This window comes from Salvelinus sp. IW2-2015, linkage group LG17, assembly GCF_002910315.2.
Source record: "Salvelinus sp. IW2-2015 linkage group LG17, ASM291031v2, whole genome shotgun sequence".
Classification (NCBI taxonomy): domain Eukaryota; kingdom Metazoa; phylum Chordata; class Actinopteri; order Salmoniformes; family Salmonidae; genus Salvelinus; species Salvelinus sp. IW2-2015.
Window position 1 is genome coordinate 8,088,160 of NC_036857.1, and position 19,072 is coordinate 8,107,231.

The following is a 19,072-nucleotide window of genomic DNA, read 5'->3' on the forward strand; positions in this document are numbered from 1 at the left end:
TCTTTGACAAAATTCGTCATCTCTCCTATGTCTTATTCGAATAGTAGTTTTTCTGAAATGTTTATTGCTTGCCTAAATGTTTTTCTCTATGTTTCATGTAACACACATATTAATTATTAATTTCAGTTGCCTATCCTGACGTGAAGTTTGTTCTATAGAAAGTATTTGACTCTGATGTGTGCCACAGAAAGTATTTGACTTTAGCCACAAAATTAAGGAAATTAGAGGGGGGGGGGTTCGGCAAGGCCATTTTCTTGCCTGCCAAACCCCCCCCCCCCTTCTATCTTGTGACTGCAAGGCCTGGCACACTTTGGAATCCTTTTGGTAGCTCATGTTGACCAGTAGTGTGTGCCACAGAAAGTATTTGACACTAGCCACAAAAATAAGGAAATTATAAGGGGGGTGGGGGAATTCGGCAAGGCCATTTTCTTGCCTGGCGAAATTCTCTCCCCCCCTCTAATTTCTTTAATACCTTATTACTTTCTATAGAACAAACTTCACTTCAGGATAGGCAACCGAAATTAATAATGAATGTATGTGTGTTATATTAAACATAGAGGAGGGAGTAAAATGTAGGCAAGCAATAAACATTTCAGAACAACTACTAGATGAATAGGACATGGGAAAACTGCAGACATTACTGTCTCCCCCACGATCAAACCGACAAAAAAATTATGGAACGCAGCCTAACGTGATCAGAAATCTCAACTAGCAAGCAAGTCGCAGCAATGAAGATTTGAGTGCGTGCGCGTTCAAGCGAAGGGGGGAGATTTTCGGCACAATGCCTGTAAACGCGGTCATCACTAGTTACAACATTCACAAAGTCATAAACCCTGTCTATTTCAAGTTATCTTCTTAAAGTCTGATTTTAAACCTAATCTCAACCCTAACATTAACCACACTGCTATACTKATGCCTAACCTTAAACTTACAAACACCGGCAAACACTGTTTAATGATGGGCACAAAATGGCGTTATTTGATTTCCCACTCGTATTCTGGGCAAGACACGCCTCCGCTGAAGTGTTGCGATTGGCTGCTGGTCGTTAGGTTCGAGTCTTGTGAGCGGTTTTGACTACGGTGCCGAGAAATTGCAAAAAAGTTACATCGAGCGCTTTGTTTTGACCAAGGTGCGACGAAATAAACCGAGAAATTGCAAAAAAGTTACCTCGAGCGCTTTGTTTTGACAAAGGTGCAGCGAAATAAAAGAGCAAAAATACGACAGTTACGCCAGATTGTTTCCCGGGCAGGTGTTGAAGATGGTGAACTCAGATAGGATCAAGAAAAGGTAATAATTGATGATGTATCCTCTGATATACAGTACCAGTCAAATGTTTGGACACACCTACTCATTCAAGAGTTTTTCTTTATTTTGACTATTTCCTACATTGTAGAATAATAGTGAAGACATCAAAACAATGAAATAACACATGTGGAATCGTGTAGTAACCAAAAAAGTGTTAAACAAATCAAAATATATTTGAGATTCTTCAAAGTAGCCACCCTTTGCATTGATGACAGCTTTGCACACTTGGCATTCTCTCAACCAGCTTTGAGGTAGTCACCTGGAATGTATTTCAATTAACAGGTGTGCCTTGGTTTAGAGTTAATTTGTGGAATTGCTTTCCTTCTTAATGTGTTTGAGCCAATCAGTTGTGTTGTGACAAGGTAGGGGTGGTATACAGAAGATAGCCCTATTTGGTAAAAGACCAAGTCCATATCCAAGTCCCCTTCTACTGCCGGTACGGGGCACGGAACCCCGCCAATCCTCTACGACTGGAATACTGACATAATCTGCCCAAGGATTCCAACAGGCCCCTCAGGCGCGACGCCCGCTGAAGGCCCATTCTGCTAACCTGCTAGGCCTGCTAGCTACCTAGAGCTACTTGGAACCCTACTAATTCCACGACTGGTCTATCGATGTCACTGCACGAAGAGGCAAAAACAGACTTACCCCCATCGTGACGTCCCCCAAAGGCTAACTTGCTAGCCCCGGTCTGCTAACTGCTAGCTTGCCTGCCCCGGTTTGCTAACTGCTAGCTTGCCTGCCCCGGTTTGCTAACTGCTAGCTTGCCTGCCCCGGTTTGCTAACTGCTAGCCCCTGCTAACTGCTTGCTTGCTAACCCGGTCTGCTAACTGCTAGCTTGTTAGCATCGGCCTGCTAACTGTCTGAATCGTCGTGTCCCCAGTCAGCCCAACCACTCACTGGACCCATATGTTCACTTGGCTACGCATGCCTCTCTCCAATATCAATATGCCTTGTCCATTACTGTTCTGGTTAGTGATTACTGTCTTATTTCACTGTAGAGCCTCTAGCCCTGCTCAATATGCCTTAACCAACCATGTTGTTCCACCTCCTACATATGCGATGCCATCACCTGGTTTAAACGTCTCTAGGGACTATATCTCTCTCATCATTACTCAATGCCTAGGTTTACCTCCATGGACTCACATCCTACCTTACCTTTGTCTGTACACTATGCCTTGAATCTATGCTATCGTGCGCAGAAACCTGCTCCTTTTACTCTCTGTTCTGAACGTGCTAGACGGCCAGTTCGTATAGCATTTAGCCGTACCCTTATCCTACTTCCCCTCTGTTCCTCTGATGTAGAGGTTAATCCAGGTCCTGCAGTGCCCTAGCTCCACTCCCACTCCCCAGGTACTCTCATTTGTTGACTTCTGTAACCGTAAAAGCCTTGGTTTCATGCATGTTAACTTTGGAAGCCAACTCCCTAAGTTTGTTTTACTCACTGCTTTAAGCTTTAACACACTCTGCCAACCCGGATGTCTTAGCCGTGTCTGACTCCTGGCTTAGGAAAACCACCAAAAACCCTGAAATCTCCATCGCTAACTATAACATTTTTCGCCAAGATAGAACTGCCAAAGGGGGCGGTGTTGCAATCTACTGCAAAAAGAGCCTGCAGAGTTCTGTATTACTATCCAAGTCTGTACCCAAACAATTCAAGCTTCTACTTCTAAAAATGCACCTTTCCAGAAACAAGTCTCTCACTGTTGCCGCTTGCTATAGACCTCCCTCTGCCCCCAGCTGTGCCCTCGATACCATATGTGAATTGATTGCCCCCCATCTATCTTTTGACCTCGTTCTACTAGGCGACCTAAACTGGGACATGCTTAACACCCCGGCAATCCTACAATCCAAGCTTGATGCCCTCAATCTCACACAAATCATCAAGGAACCCACCAGGTACAACCCTAAATCCGTAAACATGGGCACCCTAATAGACATTATCCTGACCAACCTGCCCTCCAAATACACCTCTGCTGTTTTTAATCAAGATATCAGCGAGCACTGCCTTATTGCCTGCATCCGTAATGGGTCTGCGACCAAACGACCACCCTCATCACTGTCAAACACTCCCTAAAACACTTCTGCGGACAGGCCTTTCTAATTGACCTGGCCGGGATATCCTGGAATGACATTGACCTCATCCCGTCAGTAGATGATGCCTGGCTATTCTTTAAAAGTGCCTTCCTCACCATCTTAAATAAGCATGCCCCATWAAAAAAATGGAACTAGGAATAGATAAAGTCCTTAGTTCACTCCAGACCTGTCTGCCCTTGACCAGCACAAAAACATCCTGTGGCATTCTGCATTAGCATCGAATAGCCCCCGTGATATGCAACTTTTCAGGGAAGTTAGGAACAAATATACACAGGCAGTTAGGAAAGCTTAGGCTAGCTTTTTCAAACAGAAATTTGCATCCTGTAGTACTAACTCAAAAAAGGTTTGGGACACTGTAAAGTCCATGGAGAATAAGAGCACCTCCTCCCAGCTGCCCACTGCTCTGAGGCTAGGAAACACTGTCACCACTGATAAATCCACTATAATTGAGAATTTCAATAAGCATTTCTCTACGGCTGGCCATGCTTTCCACCTGGCTACCCCTACCCCGGTCAACTGCCAAGCACCCTCCACAGCAACCCGCCAAAACCCCCACCATTTCTCCTTCACCCAAATCCAGATAGCTGATGTTCTGAAATCTGGACCCCTACAAATCAGCCAGGCTAGACAATCTGGACCCACTCTTTCTAAAATKATCTGCTGAAATTGTTGCAACCCCTATTACTAGCCTGTTCAACCTCTCTTTCGTATCGTCTGAGATTCCCAAAGATTGGAAAGCTGCCGCGGTCATCCCCGTCTTCAAAAGGGGTGACACTAGACCAAAACTGCTACAGACCTATATCTATCCTACCCTGTCTTTCTAAGGTCTTCGAAAGCCAAGTTAACAGATTACAGACCATTTCGAATCCCACCGTACCTTCTCCGCTATGCAATCTGGTTTCAGAGCTGGTCATGGGTGCACCTCAGCCACGCTCAAGGTCCTAAACGACATCATAACCACCATCGATAAGAGACATTACTGTGCAGCCGTATTCATCGACCTGGCCAAGGCTTTCGACTCTGTCAATCCCCACATTCTTATTGGCAGACTCGACAGCCTTGGTTTCTCAAATGATTGCCTCGCCTGGTTTACCAACTACTTCACTGATASAGTTCAGTGTGTCAAATCGGAGGGCCTGTTGTACGGACCTCTGGCAGTCTCTATGGGGRTGCCACAGGGTTCAATCCTTGGGCCGACTCTTCTCTGTATACATCAATGATGTTGCTCTTGCTGCTGGTGATTCTCTGATACACCTCTACGCAGACGACACCATTCTGTATACTTCTGGCCCCTCTTTGGACACCTTGTTAACTAACCTCCAGACGAGCTTAAATGCCATACCTTCCGTGGCCTCCAACTGCTCTTAAACACAAGTAAAACTAAATGCATGCTATTCAAWCGATCACTGCCCGCACCTGCTCGCCCGTCCAGCATCACTACTCTGGACGGCTCTGACTTAGAATACGTGGACAACTACAAATACCTAGGTGTCTGGTTAGACTGTATACTCTCCTTCCAGACTCACATTAAGCATCTCCAATCCAAAATTAAATCTAGAATCGGCTTCCTATATCGCAACAAAGCATCCTTCACTCATGCTGCCAAACATACCCTCGTAAAACTGACCATCCTACCGATCCTYGACTTCGGTGATGGCATCTATAAAATAGCCTCCAACACTCTACTCAACAAACTGGATGCAGTTTATCACAGTGCCATCTGTTTTGTCACCAAAGCCCCATACACTACCCACCATTGCGACCTGTACGCTCTCGTTGGTTGGCCCTCGCTTCATACTCGTCGCCAAACCCACTGGCTACAGGTTATCTACAAATCTCTGCTAGGTAAAGCCCCGCCTTATCTCAGCTCACTGGTCACCATAGCAGCACCCACTCGTAGCACGCTCTCCAGCAGGTATATCTCACTGGTCACTCCCAAAGCCAATTCCTTCTTTGGTCGTCTTTCCTTCCAGTTCTCTGCTGCCAATGACTGGAATGAACTGCAAAAATCACTGAAGCTGGAAACACTTATCTCCCTCAYTAGCTTTAAGCACCAGCTGTCAGAGCAGCTCACAGATTACTGCACCTGTACATAGCCCATCTATAATTTAGCCCAAGCAACTACCTCTTCCCCTAGTGTATCTATTTATTTATTTTGCTCCTTTGCACCCCATTATTTCTATTTCTACTTTGCACATTCTTCCACTGCAAATCTACCATTCCAGTGTTTTACTTGCTATATTGTATTAGCCTACCTGGTTAAATAAAGGTGAAATAAAATAAAAAATATTATGGCAAGAACAGCTCAAATAAGCAAAGAGAAACGTCAGTCCATCATTACTTTAAGGCATGAAGCACAGTCAATCTGGAACATTTCAAGAACTTTAAAAGTTTCTTCATGTGCAGTCGCAAAAACCATCAAGCGCTATGATGAAACTGGCTCTCATGAGGACTGCCACAGGAAAGGTTGTACTACTGTTTTTTTACTCATTGGACCACACGTGCACAGTACTTCAGTTTAGCATATGCCTTATGGGTTACAAAGGTTGTTTGAATGCATATACAATTAATTTCATTTTGGTTCATTTTCTGACAGGGGTTTGGGCATTATCTTGGTATGTGTATATATTATTTTTTGTTTGTTTAAGTAATTAGAATAATAATGAATGTACATTCATTGTGTAATGTACATTAATTTTATACATGCATACATTCATTTTATACATACATTTTATACATATACATGTGTTCAACTTTGCAGGTAACAACACTTCAAGAACGACCTGGAAAAGCTCTACTACCGCAGAGAATATTGTGCCCTGTGCTACTGAAAAACCATGCCAGTGAGAGGAAACGGCACTGACAACTTTGCAGAATCGGCCAAGAGGATCTTAAAGGATAAAATTCTGCCTGGAACAAATGCTTATAACGTCCCCCAGCTCTTCGACTTCTTGACCACTCGTCTGTCAGCTTACTATGAAGCCAAAGCGGCYTAGACATGCGTGCATACATTTTGTGTATGGGTGGTCTATTCACAGATCAATGACATGCACTTTGAAGTGAAGCGCTTGTCCTCACCTGGCCAGATCTACATAGTGGACATGTATATGGAGATGTGCAATTGTCCAGTGGGATGAAAAGGTGATCCATGCCAGCACCAGACTGCCATTATCATCCATCACCAGTGCCAGAGCAGCAACTTCTTGCCACTAACATCTGAAATGAGAGCAAAAATGTTGCATATAGGCACAAATTAAAATATGTTGTAAATCAAAAGTTTTTTTTTTAATCAGTTRAGATTTATTGTGTAAGACATCCCTTCAAAACTGTGATGCATGTTTGGCCGACGTGGCAGGGTGAACTGCGCTAAGAGATCCAGTGCCATCCAGTGAGCCTCCAGACATACAGGGCCTCAAATCTCAGCGCAACCAAACATCGGTCGCACGCAGGAAGGACAGGCTGGGTGGACGACGACATCCGGGCTGCAGGATGAACCACAAAAACATCAGGGCCTGACCTGTTGAGATTACATACACCTTTTTACTGTAATAGTTGTTCAGGAGTTGTCTGTATTGTCAAACTTGTTTTCCCAAGGTGAAAGACAACCCCGACTCCACAGAAAAGACCCATTGCAACTGACCAATGCTACACGTCTACCAGAAGCTCACAGAATGGTTTATTTAGGGACAGAACTGAGATAGCCAGGGATTCCAGACCCTGGTGAAAGCAGAGTTTGTGTAAATATTTCACTTCACAGCCTCTTAAGTATTTATTTTATTATTGATGTAACATTGTACAGTTGATTGATCCAAATAATGAATGTACAGTATGTATTTAATTATTATTGTGTGATTAAACAGTAGATTGATTCAATTACTATTTTGAATGTCAATGTTTTGTCAGTTTGATGGAATAAAATATTTATATTTACATTCTAAATCTGTTTGTTTCATGAGTGCCATTGATCTTTAAGATAATGGCTATGGTATGCTTATAAGACGCAGACATTGAGTCTGTCGGTGGTGATAAAATAAATGAGTCTGCCTGTCCCCTCAGTTCATTAGTAGTCTGTCTCTACTAGCTAGCAAGCTATCACGGTGTGCGTGGAACCCTGCCTGGTGCGCCCTTCAGCTGGCAAATCAGGAGGATTCTTGAGACTAAGGACCTTAATAAGCCAATCGCAGCACTTCAGTGGGGCGTGTCTTGCCCAGAATATGAGTGGGAAATCACATCACAGGATGGCGTGGTGAAATCACATTTTGATGTTACCCACTTGTTTTATAGTGGTGCACCCCAGATAAGCCACAAATCAGACGAATGGAAAAAAACAAGTACTCAAAATGAAAACAAACCAAAGCTTGTTTCAAACTTTAATTTTTTCATCAATGAATGCATGTCAGTTTTAGCAGCAGCCATTGGTGAAACCTGTGATTTAAAATACAGTAAGTTACATAGAGTGTAGAAATCATGAGGAACACCTTCCTAATGTTGAGTCACACCCCCTTTTGCCCTCCATGGGGGTGATAAGGGACATATAAGGCTAGGCAACCGTACCACATGACATGATACCAACGCCTTCCTAACGTCTGCGTGACACCTGCATCACGTGTCAACGAAAGTCATAATGTGCATAGTTTATATTTATATTAATTAAATCTCAACCTTAAATGTTAGAAACGTACAGTTGTTCCCGCAAGCAGACATTCCAACGTAGCCACCTTGAACTATAGTGTAGCCTACGGCTTGTGYATTTCCTGTTATCGCTAATGGCCTAGAAAAGATTATACCCAATCTATAGATAATCTGTCTTTTCCTCAACACCTCATGGCGTGTTATTTTATTTCGCTGTATACAGATCTAAATGTTGTTAGCCAATCACAGACTGTGTTGTTACCAGTTCACATCAGACAACCAATAAGAGTTGTGTCCACGGCTTTCAAAGGAGTTCATAGGTGCTATTCGGTATCCTTGGGATGTCCCTTAAGTCGATAGAGCAGTTCATACTTTCCCAGAGGGTATGTGCTATTTGGGATCCTTGGGATGTCCATACCTCTAACAAGTATAAATGTAAATTGGTTAAAGTTAGTGTTAGTTTAGGGTAAGGACGTCCCAAGGAGTCTGGATTGGAGTGACCATTCATAGAGTGAGAGACTGGCACGGTATTTGAGAGCTCGGCAGCAACACAGACATTCATTTGTTAGTTGTTTTTTATTTATTTTTTTACAAGTGGCAGAAGCGATTTTCGAGTGTCTGCCCCAGATAGTTTCATTAGAGACAATGAAAATAATTACCAAGATGTACTTGATCCAATTGAGGAGTAAGTAGGCTATATTTAAGTTGTGATATCGTTAGGAAATATTTAGTCCTACTGTGCTAAGGCACATTTAGTTTATTTCAAAATAAGAATTTTTTGTTGATAACGTATAACGTATTGTCGAAAGCATGTAGGCAATCTTACCTACTGAGGAGTGCATATTCTTTCCCAGAGGGTCCGTGCTATTCGGAATCGTTGGGATGTCCCTATCTCTATCAAGTATAAATATATAAAATGGTTAAGTTTTGTGTTAGTTTAAGGTTCAGGGTAAGGACGTCCCAAGGAATCCGGATAGCTGTGACCATTCATAGAGTGAGAGATTGGCACGGTATTTGAGAGAGCTAGCCGGCAAAACAGGCATACATTTTCTTTCTTTTTTTAAGTGGCAGAAGCGATTTTCGAGTATCTGACCCAGATAGTTTCCTTATTAGAGACGATTAAAATAATTACCAAGATGTCCTTGATCCAGTTGAGGAGTAAGTAGGCTATATTTAAGTTGTGATATCTTTAGGAAATATTTATGTATACCGTGTTAAGGCAAATGTGGTTTATTTGAAAATAATTATTTTTGTTATTTTTTGTTGATAACGTATTGTCGAAAGCACATAGGAAATATTATTTACTGTGTCGATAGCGGAGTAGGCTATGTAGCAATAATGTGCTAATATTATTTATTTAATCGATTAATTCAATTGTAAATGAAATAACTACTTTTCACTGAAGAAGGGAAACAAGGTATAACATGCTACTTCGATCGAAGACCTAAAATCATGCCTGACAATATCACAACGGTATCCTAATATAGTGTGGATACAGTAGTAGCCTATTCTACAACAATGTATGTGCTATGATTATTTATCTAATTGATCAGTTCAATTGTAAATGTGGATGGGTACGCTATTTCATTCAATGATTACGTTATTGTACAAGGTAGATACAGGAGTAGTCTACATGTAAATGGGAATGGGTAGGCTACTTCATTCAGTGAATACTGAATGTCTTGCTATCTCTGGGAGTATGTTAATGATGGCTTTTCAGCTGTTGAACTATGGCAATGTCAAACTAATTTCTAAATCTCTTTCTTTTAGCCAAGATGTGAATTTCTAAATCTCTCTTTTAGTCAAGATGTGAACCAATCAGTTTCACTGCAGGTGCTCAACCCACCACCCTCACTGTTCTCCCTCCACAAGTAACCACATCATCTTCTCCTGTTCAACTACTTTGCCACCACACTAAAAATTACTGTCCATATACCCCTGTGCCCATCTCAGTGTAACATGATCCATCCAAGGCCTCAGCTGTGTGTGTGTGTGTGTGTGTGTATGGATGGAGTTCCAAGTAAAGACTTGAGAAGATGGCTAAGGAGATAGTAATGAGAGTGAGAGCATACAGTATGAAAATAAAGACCCCTTGGGATCTAAAATGAGTGTGTGGTTCCTCGTGTCTCCTTTTTGACCGTTTGAGGATACTACAGGATACTACCCTGGTGGAGGTTCTTGGAGCACTGCGATTTAAGTCTGAGCAGAGGTTGACAAAAACCTTCAAAGGTGGTGGTGCTATGTTGCATGTTATCTTGAATACCAAGCAGATGTTTGAGTACAGAATCAAATGGTGTAAACTTAACAGGCTAAACTTGTTGAGTATACTCTTTGAGAAAAGGGTTCCAACAGGGTTCTTTGGCTGTCACCAAAGGAGAAAACATTCTGGTTGCAGGTAGAACCTTCTGTGGAATGGAGCCCAAAAGGGTTCTACCTAGAGACAGAAGGGGTTCTACCTGGAACCAAAAAGGGTTCTCCTATGGGGACAGTGGAAGAATCCTGTTAGTTTGTAGATAGCACCTTTTTATCTGAGTGTAGGCCTATATTGCAGTCATGGTTCCGTGGATATCTGTGAAAAATCAAATTCATTGGTGGTGGTGAGTTAAGATAATCAGAAATACTATGAAGCATCCCCACTTTTAGCACACATTTGCAAGCAGGCAAAGTAACCTATGTGTGCTGAGGCATGTGTGATCACTCAACATTGACATGACCAACAAAAAATACATTTAACCCAACCTCTCTGGATCAGAGAGGTGCAGGGGGCTGCCTTAATTGAAATCCACGTATTTGGCGCCCKGGGAATAGTTGGTTAACTGCCTTGCTCGGGAAAAATGACAAAAAAAAGTTTGCCTTGTCAGCTTTGATCTTGCAACCTTTTGGTTACTGGCCCAACACTCTAACCACTAGGCTACCAAGAAGCCCTTGGGTTTGTACATTTAAGTCATTTAGCAGACGCTCTTATCCAGAGCGACTTACAAATTGGTGCATTCACCTTATGATATCCAGTGGAACAACCACTTTACAATAGTGCATCTAACTCTTTTAAGGGGGGGGGGGGGTTAGAAGGATTACTTTATCCTATCCTAGGTATTCCTTAAAGAGGTGGGGTTTCAGGTGTCTCCGGAAGGTGGTGATTGACTCCGCTGACCTGGCGTCGTGAGGGAGTTTGTTCCACCATTGGGGTGCCAGAGCAGCGAACAGTTTTGACTGGGCTGAGTGGGAACTGTACTTCCTCAGAGGTAGGGAGGCGAGCAGACCAGAGGTGGATGAACGCAGTGCCCTTGTTTGGGTGTAGGGCCTGATTGTATTGATGCAAGAAATAGGTATATCTACACAGTAATGGTGGCTGCCATATCAACTAGCCTAATAATTTTAGCATTGCGGTGATAGGCCTATTTCAGCTAAATCGACAAATGACATTTATGAACTAAACAGACACTTAAACTAACACGTAACACATGTAGACGTAACATCATAATAAACTTACATGCAAACTGACACGTGACGTGTCAGTGACACGTTACGCAATGTGAACACCACCTCTACATGACGTGTACGTGTCACGTGACGTGAACGCGTCGGCAGTTTGACTCCTTAGAAACAAACTTGTCTCCATTGACAATCCATGTTAATTCATGGCGTTATTTTATGGAGCTAGGAAKATGTTAGGTGACTTGGTGAGAGGTATCAGTAGCTTCACGTGGCTTAATTCTGGCATGAATCACCCCCCATAGAGCCCTGAGATGCTAGCCCATGTTGAAGCCATTGCCTCCCACAGATGTGTCAAGTTGGCTGGATGTCCTTTGTGTGGTGGACTATTCTTGAAACACGGGCATGGCTGCGGGGAAATGTTCTAGGTTGGGCGTGCTGACGAGTATTTGTGTTTGCTCATACAGCTCCAAGGAGGGAAAAGAGAATGTAGTGAAAATAATACTGATTACTTGGCTAAGTTCATTTTTTGTTGTTGAGTCGCTAATGCGGCAGAGGATCATCGGAGTAAACGTGAATTAACGGTCGTCTTCGGGACAAAATTTCACCTACTCATTTGAGCAGCCACAAAGCAATTGCCTAAGCCTACTGTATGATTGCGATAGAACTTCAGTGCCCCTAGCAGTCATACCACGCAATATGATTTTCACATGGATTTTTATGATAAAAATGTTAAACCGATAAATGGCAGTTTAACATTTTCAATTGGTCACATAACACTAACCTCTCTTTCCTTCTCTCTCAGTCCACTGAGTGCTAAAGGTTGTAACGACGCCTTCTACCTGAACCCGTGGTGGCCCCCAACAGCCCCATTGTACTCCACCCAGCCAATCAACAGAGAGTAGATCCTTGCTCGCTGCCTCACAGTGAGAGAGAGATCCAGGAAGTTGTTGCCAACTTCTTAGACATCGTATCATTACGGCGTAGGTGAGAGCATGGGCAGGGCCATTGAGGCTATCTCTATTTTGAAGTAGTACATTTTCTACTTCTACGAGTTGGCAAACAAACAGAAAGGGTTCACACTGGTGTTTGAACAGTATAAAGCCAAGGTTGGTGATTTACTGCCACCTGCAGTTATGGAATGTTTATTCACGAGTAGGCCTATAATTTATTGGCCCATCTCTCCTGACAGCTAAACATTTTTTGAAACTTGACAAATTATCCAATGGATTATGATCATTTGCTGGTAAAAACATTTGTTTCTCCCCATATTTTAATTTGCTCCATGGCAAGGCAGCCAGGTGTAGGGTCGTCACTAGTTAACAAAGCCACAAAGTCATAAACACTTTCGATTTCAACATGATCTTAAAATCTGTTGCACATCATCTCATAGAAAAGGCACGTAAGCCTCACGGAAACATCCAAAGTCAATACAGTGCATTCGGAAAGTATTCAGACCACTTGACTTTTTCCACATTTCGTTACAGCCTTATTCTTAAAATGGATAAATATATACAAATCTCAGCAATCTACACACAATACCCCATAATGACAAAGCGAAAACAGTTTTTTTGAAATGTTTGCAAATGTATTCAAAATAAAAAAACAGATACCTTATTTACATAATTATTCAGGCCCTTTGCTATGAGACTCGAAATTGAGCTCAGGTGCATCCTGTTTCCATTGATCATCCATGAGATGTTTCTACAACTTGGAGTCCACTTGTGGTAAATTCAATTGATTGGACATGATTTGGAAAGGCACACACCTTTGTATATAAGGTCTCGCAGCTGACAGTGCATGTCAGAGCAAAAACCAAGCCATGAGGTCGAAGGAATTGTCCGTAGAGCGCCGAGACAGGATTGTGTCAAGGCACAGATCTGGGGAAGGGTACCAAAAGATGTCTGCAGCATTGAAGGTCCCCAAGACCCACAGTGGCCTCCATCATTCTTAAATGGAAGAAGTTTGGAACCACCAAGACCCTTCCTAGAGCTGGCTGCCTGTCCAAACTGAGCAATCGGGGGAGAAGGGCCCTGGTCAGGGAGGTGACCCGATGGTCACTCTGACAGAGCTCCAGAGTTCCTCTGTGGAGATGGGAGAACCTTCCAGAAGGACAACCATCTCTGCAGCTCTCCACCAATCAGGACTTTATGGTAGACTGGCCAGACGGAAGCCACTCCTCAGAAAAAGGCACATGATAGTCCGCTTGAAATTTGCCAAAAAGCACCTAAAGGACTCTCAGACCATGAGAAACAAGATTCTCTGGTCTGATTAAACCAAGTTGAACTCTTTGGTCTGAATGCCAAGCGTCACATCTCGAGGAAACCTGGCACCCTCCCTACGGTCAAGCATGGTGGTGGCAGCATCATGCAAAGTCAGGATCTTGGGAAAGATAAATAGAGCAAAGTACAGAGAGATCCTTGATGAAAACCTGCTCCAGAGCGCTCAGGACCTCAGACTGGGGTGAAGGTTCACCTTCCAAAAGGACAACCACCCTAAGCACACAGCCAAGACAACCCATGAGTGGCTTCAGGACAAGTCTCAATGTCCTTAAATGGCCCAGCCAGATGCCGGACTTGAACCCGATTGAACATCTCTGGAAAGACCTGAAAATAGCTGTGAAGCAACGCTCCCCATCCAACCTCACAGAGCTTTAGATGATCTGCAGGAAGAATGGGAGAAACTCCCAAAATACAGGTGTGCCAAGCTTGTAGCGTCATACCCAAGAATACTCAAGGCTGTAATCGCTGCTATTTTTCAGATTCATCAGGGGGTCCTGCAGCACCGTCAGCATCCCTACGTCCTGTGGCTATGCACATGGGAAACTGTTGAGCATAAAAAAMMCAGCAGCCTAGCAGATTAGCTGTTCAGGAGTCTTATGGATTGGGGGTAGAAGCTGTTAAGAAGCCGTTTGGACCTAGAGTTGGTGCTCCGGTATCGCTTGCTGTGCGGTAGCAGAGAATCTATGACTAGGGTGGCTGTAATCTTTGACAATTCTCAGGGCCTTCCTCTGACACCTCCTAGTATATAAGTCCTGGATGGCAGGAAGCTTGGCCCCAGTGATGTACTGGGCTGTGTGCACTACCCTCTGTAGTGCCTTGTGGTCGGAGGCTGAGCAGTTGCCATACCAGGCGGTGATTCAACCAGTCAGGATGCTCTCGATGGTGCAGCTGTAGAACTTGAGGATCTGAGGACCAATGCCAAATCTCTTTAGTCTCCTGAGGGGGAATAGGCGTTGTTGTGCMCTTTTCACAACTGTCTTGGTGTGTTTGGACCATGATAGTTGGGGATGTGGACACCAAGGAACTTGAAGCTCTAAACCTGCTCCACTACARCCCAGTCGATGTGAATGAGGGCGTGCTCGGCTCTCCTTTTCCTGTAGTCCACAATCATCTCCTTTGTCTTGATCATGTTSAGGGCAAGGTTTTTATTCTGGCACCACACTGCCAGGTCTCTGACCTCCTCCCTATAGGCTGTCTCATTGTTGTCGGTGATCAGGCCTACCACTGTTGTGTCGTCTGCAAACTTAATGATGGTGTTGGAGTCGTGCTTGGCCATGCAGTCATGGGTGAACAGGGAGTACAGGAGGGGACTGAGCACGTACCCCTGAGGGGCCCCCATGTTGAGGATCAGCCTACCCTAGTCAATGAATAGCATTCTCACGTAGGTGTTCCTTTTGTCCGGGTGAGAAAGAGCAGTGTGAAGTGCAAAAGAGATTGCGTCATCTGTGTATCTGTTGGGGCGGTATGCAAATTGGAGTGGGTCTAGGGTTTCTGGGATAATGGTGTTGATGTGAGCCATGAGGATCCTTTCAAAGCACTTCATGGCTACAGAAGGAGTTAAAGATGCAGATGTGCTTGATGATGGCCGATATTGAGTGAGATATGAAGAACGACTTTGAGCAGAACAGGAATAGGGAAGCCCAGGACCGGAAGATGTTGACCAGCCTTCTTTAGGGCTTGGAGTCGGTCTACCAGAGACATATTGAGGAGATTCTGGACAAGATAGGGATTCTGTGGGACATCATGATCAACAACATTCTCCAGGACCTCCATGGAAGGAGAACAGTACAGAACTCACTGTCTGCCCGGACCGGCCTTTCTCCGCTGGTTACTACAGCATCACAGCCAGAGAACCTCCATTTCCGCCGCAGCCTCCGTCTGGCCACCATCACCCCCCTGACAGCAGCTGGCAGGAAGCTCCTCCAGGGAGAAGCAGGAGAGGCCCAACAGCTTGGTGATGATGCGGACTTGATGATAAATGGAGTTGAGTTATGTAAAGGGAATATGTTTGTAAAACTATAACTGAAACGTAGTTAGCAAACAAGATTATGTTTATGAGGCGGAAGTATAATAGACCGTATGTACACCTTTTACAACCTGGACATCTAGATATCAGACACTACAATAATCTGCCATCTACCACTCTTAGGATGACGAGGCAAAGAAGACTGGCAAAGGGAAGACGAAGAAGAAGCCAGAGAGAGAACAAGCGAAGGAGGAGGAGAAAGACAGTCAGGTGCAGCAGAAGGAGGAAATGGTGGAAAGTAAGCCAGAAGACAATAAAAAGTCAGGGTAAGTGCGCAGTAATTAAAGAGGTTGTGCGTGTTCACAGATTGAGAGAACGATAACTATTTACAGTTGAAGTCGGAAGTTTACATACACCTTAGCCAAATACATTTAAACTCAGTTTGTCACAATTCCTGACATTTAATCCTAGTAAAAATTCCCTGTCTTGGGTCAGTTAGGATCACCACTTTATKTTAAGAAAGTGAAATGTCAGAATAATAGTAGAGAGAATTATTTCTTTCAGCTTTTATTTCTTTCATCACATTCCCAGTGGGTCAGAAGTTTACACACAATCAATTAGTATTTGGTAGCATTGCTTTTAAATTGTTTAACTTGGGTCAAACGTTTCGGGTAGACTTCCACAAGCTTCCTACAATAAGTTGGGTGGATTTTGGATTCCTCCTGACAGAGCTGGTGTAACTGAGTCAGGTTTGTAGGCCTCCTTGCTCGCACACACTTTTTCAGTTCTGCCCACAAATTTTCTATGGGATTGAGGTCAGGGCGTTGTGATGGCCACTCCAATACCTTGACTTTGTTGTCCTTAAGCCATTTTGCCACAACTTTGACAGTGTGCTTGGGGTCATTGTCCATATGGAAGACCCATTTGCGACCAAGCTTGAACTTCCTGACTGATGTTTCAAGATGTTGCTTCAATATATCTACATAATATTCCTATCTCATGATGCCATCTATTTTGTGAAGTGCACCAGTCCCTCCTGCAGCAAAGCACCCCCACAACATGATGCTGCCACCCCCGTGTGTCACGGTTGGGATGGTGTTCTTCGGCTTGCAAGCCTCCCACTTTTTCCTCCAAACATAAAGATGGTCATTATGGCCAAACAGTTCTATATTTGTTTCATCAGACCAAAGGACATTTCTCCTAAAAGTACAATCTTCGTCCTCATGTGCAGTTGCAAACCATAGTCTGGCGTTTTTATTGTGGTTTTGGAGCAGTGGCTTCTTCTTTGCTGAGCAGCCTTTCAGGTTATGTCGATATAGGACTCGTTTTACTGTGGATATAGATACTTTGTACTTGTTTCCTCCAGCATCTTCACAAGGTCCTTTGTTGTTGTTCTGGGATTGATTTGCACTTTCCGCACCAAAGTACGTTCATCTCTAGGAGACAGAACACGTTTCCTTCCTGAGCGGTATGATGGCTGCGTGGTCCCATGGTGTTTATACTTGTGTACTATTGTTTGTACAGATGAATGTAGTACCTTCAGGTGTTTGGAAATTGCATCCAAGGATGAACTAGACTTGTGGAGGTCTTGGCTGATTTCTTTTCATTTTCCCATGATGTCAAGCAAAGAGGCACTGAGTTTGAATTGACACAAATTATGTCAATTAGCCTATCAGAAGCTTCTAAAGCCAAGACATAATTTTCTGGAATTTTCCAAGCTGTTTAAAGGCACAGTCAACTTCTGACCCACTGGAATTGTGATAAAGTGAAATAATCTGTCTGTAAACAATTGTTGGAAAAATTACTTGTGTCATGCACAAAGTAGATGTCCTAACCGATGTGCCAAAACTATAGTTTGTTAACAAGAMATTTGTGGAGTGGTTGAAAAACTAGTTTTAATGACTCCAACCTAAGTGTATGTAAACTTCCGACTTCAACTGTATATGCATGCGTGACTGTAAATTGCTTTGGATAAAAGCGTCTGCTAAATGACATATATTATCCTCTGGGCAGGTTGGGAGGATGGCCCCTTCCCCAGAGGACCTCTACTTCTCCTCACTGCCCTTAATGCTCTCTAGTGGAACACAAGTGTTGTTATGAGTCAACCTGTTGCAACATGTAACACACTGTGAGCCCTTACTGTGGATCATTTGTCTGATGATGCAATGTTGAGTGTAATAAATGGTTATTAATCGGATTATTAATCAGTGTGTTTCTTTGACATAGTTGGCACTGTTGAATCTACCTATTTGATTTAATTTGTAACTAAGGCTGGAAGAACATAGGCATTCACAGGTCGCAGTTGTAAATGAGAACTTGTTCTCAACTGGCCTACCTGGTTAAATAAAGGTGAAAGAATTAATTTTAAAAAACGATTTTTGTGCACAGCATTGACCTGTCAACACAGCACTTACTATACTATGATGCAATAGGGGAGATACTTTGTATATATAATGTATGTGGACACGCCTATTAGTGGATTTGGCTATTTCAGCCACACTTAATGCTGACAGGTGTATATAAATCGAGCACACAGTCATGCAATCTCCATAGACAAACATTGGCAATGGAATGGCCTTACTGAAGAGCTCAGTGACTTTCAATGTGGCACCATCCTAGGATGCCACATTTCCAACAAGTCAGTTCGTCACATTTCTGCCCTGCTAGAGCTGCCCCGGTCAACTGTAAGTGCTGTTATTGTGAAGTGGAAAGTCTAGGAGCAACAACAGCTCAGCTGCGAAGTGATAGGCCACACAAGCTCACAGAACGGGACCGCCGAGTACTGAAGCACGTAACGCATAAAACTCGTCTGTCCTCGGTTGTAACACTCACTACCGAGTTCCAAACTGCCTCTGGAAGCAACATCAGCGCAATAACTGTTCGTCGGGAGCTTCATAAAATGTGTTTCCATGGCCGAGCAGCCGCACACAAGCCTAAGATCACAATGCACAATGCCAAGTGTCGACTGGAGTGGTGTAAAGCTCGCTGCTATTGGACCCTGGAGCAGTGGAAACACGTTCTCCTGAGTGATGAATCACGCTTCACCATCTGGCAGTCTGACAGACGAATCTCGGTTTGGCGGATGCCAGGAGAACACTACCTGCCCCAATGCATAGTGCCAACTGTAAAGTTTGGTGGAGGAGGATTAATGGTCTGGGGCTGTGTTTCCTGGTTCGGGCTAGGCCACTTAGTTCCAGTGAAAGGAAATCTTAACCCTACACCATACAATGACATTTTAGATGATTCTGTGTTTCCAACTTCGTGGCAATAGTTTGGGAAAGGCCCTTTCCTGTTTAAGCATGACAATGCCCCTGTGAACAAAGCGTGGTCCAAACAGAAAAGTTATGTCAAAATCGGT

General features: G+C 43.5%; 1 protein-coding gene and 2 long non-coding RNA genes across 5 annotated transcripts in view; 2 read left to right on the forward strand and 1 right to left on the reverse strand.

The window, feature by feature from the left end:
• Positions 1 to 12,341, reverse strand: part of LOC111976808 (periphilin-1) — a 30,990-nt gene extending 18,649 nt beyond the window's left edge. The window contains exons 1-2 of one of the 3 annotated variants that reach the window (XM_024005954.2): positions 12,251 to 12,341; positions 6,481 to 6,884 (exon numbers count right to left, since the gene is read on the reverse strand). In XM_024005954.2, the coding sequence (XP_023861722.1) occupies positions 6,481 to 6,552 (72 nt within the window). In that variant the 5' untranslated portion in view covers positions 6,553 to 6,884; positions 12,251 to 12,341. Of the gene's footprint in view, positions 1 to 6,480; positions 7,036 to 12,250 lie in introns of those variants that run through there. The other 2 variants (XM_024005953.2, XM_024005952.2) reach the window with 2 other exon arrangements.
• Positions 712 to 7,278, forward strand: LOC139029036 (uncharacterized). Its single transcript, XR_011481263.1, has 2 exons — positions 712 to 1,287; positions 6,164 to 7,278. It is a non-coding gene; the product is annotated as an uncharacterized lncRNA (long non-coding RNA).
• A 25-nt stretch (positions 12,342 to 12,366) lies between the features above and the next one.
• Positions 12,367 to 17,878, forward strand: LOC111976810 (uncharacterized). Its single transcript, XR_002878967.2, has 3 exons — positions 12,367 to 12,453; positions 15,898 to 16,040; positions 17,728 to 17,878. It is a non-coding gene; the product is annotated as an uncharacterized lncRNA (long non-coding RNA).
• The last annotated feature ends 1,194 nt before the right edge of the window (positions 17,879 to 19,072 follow it).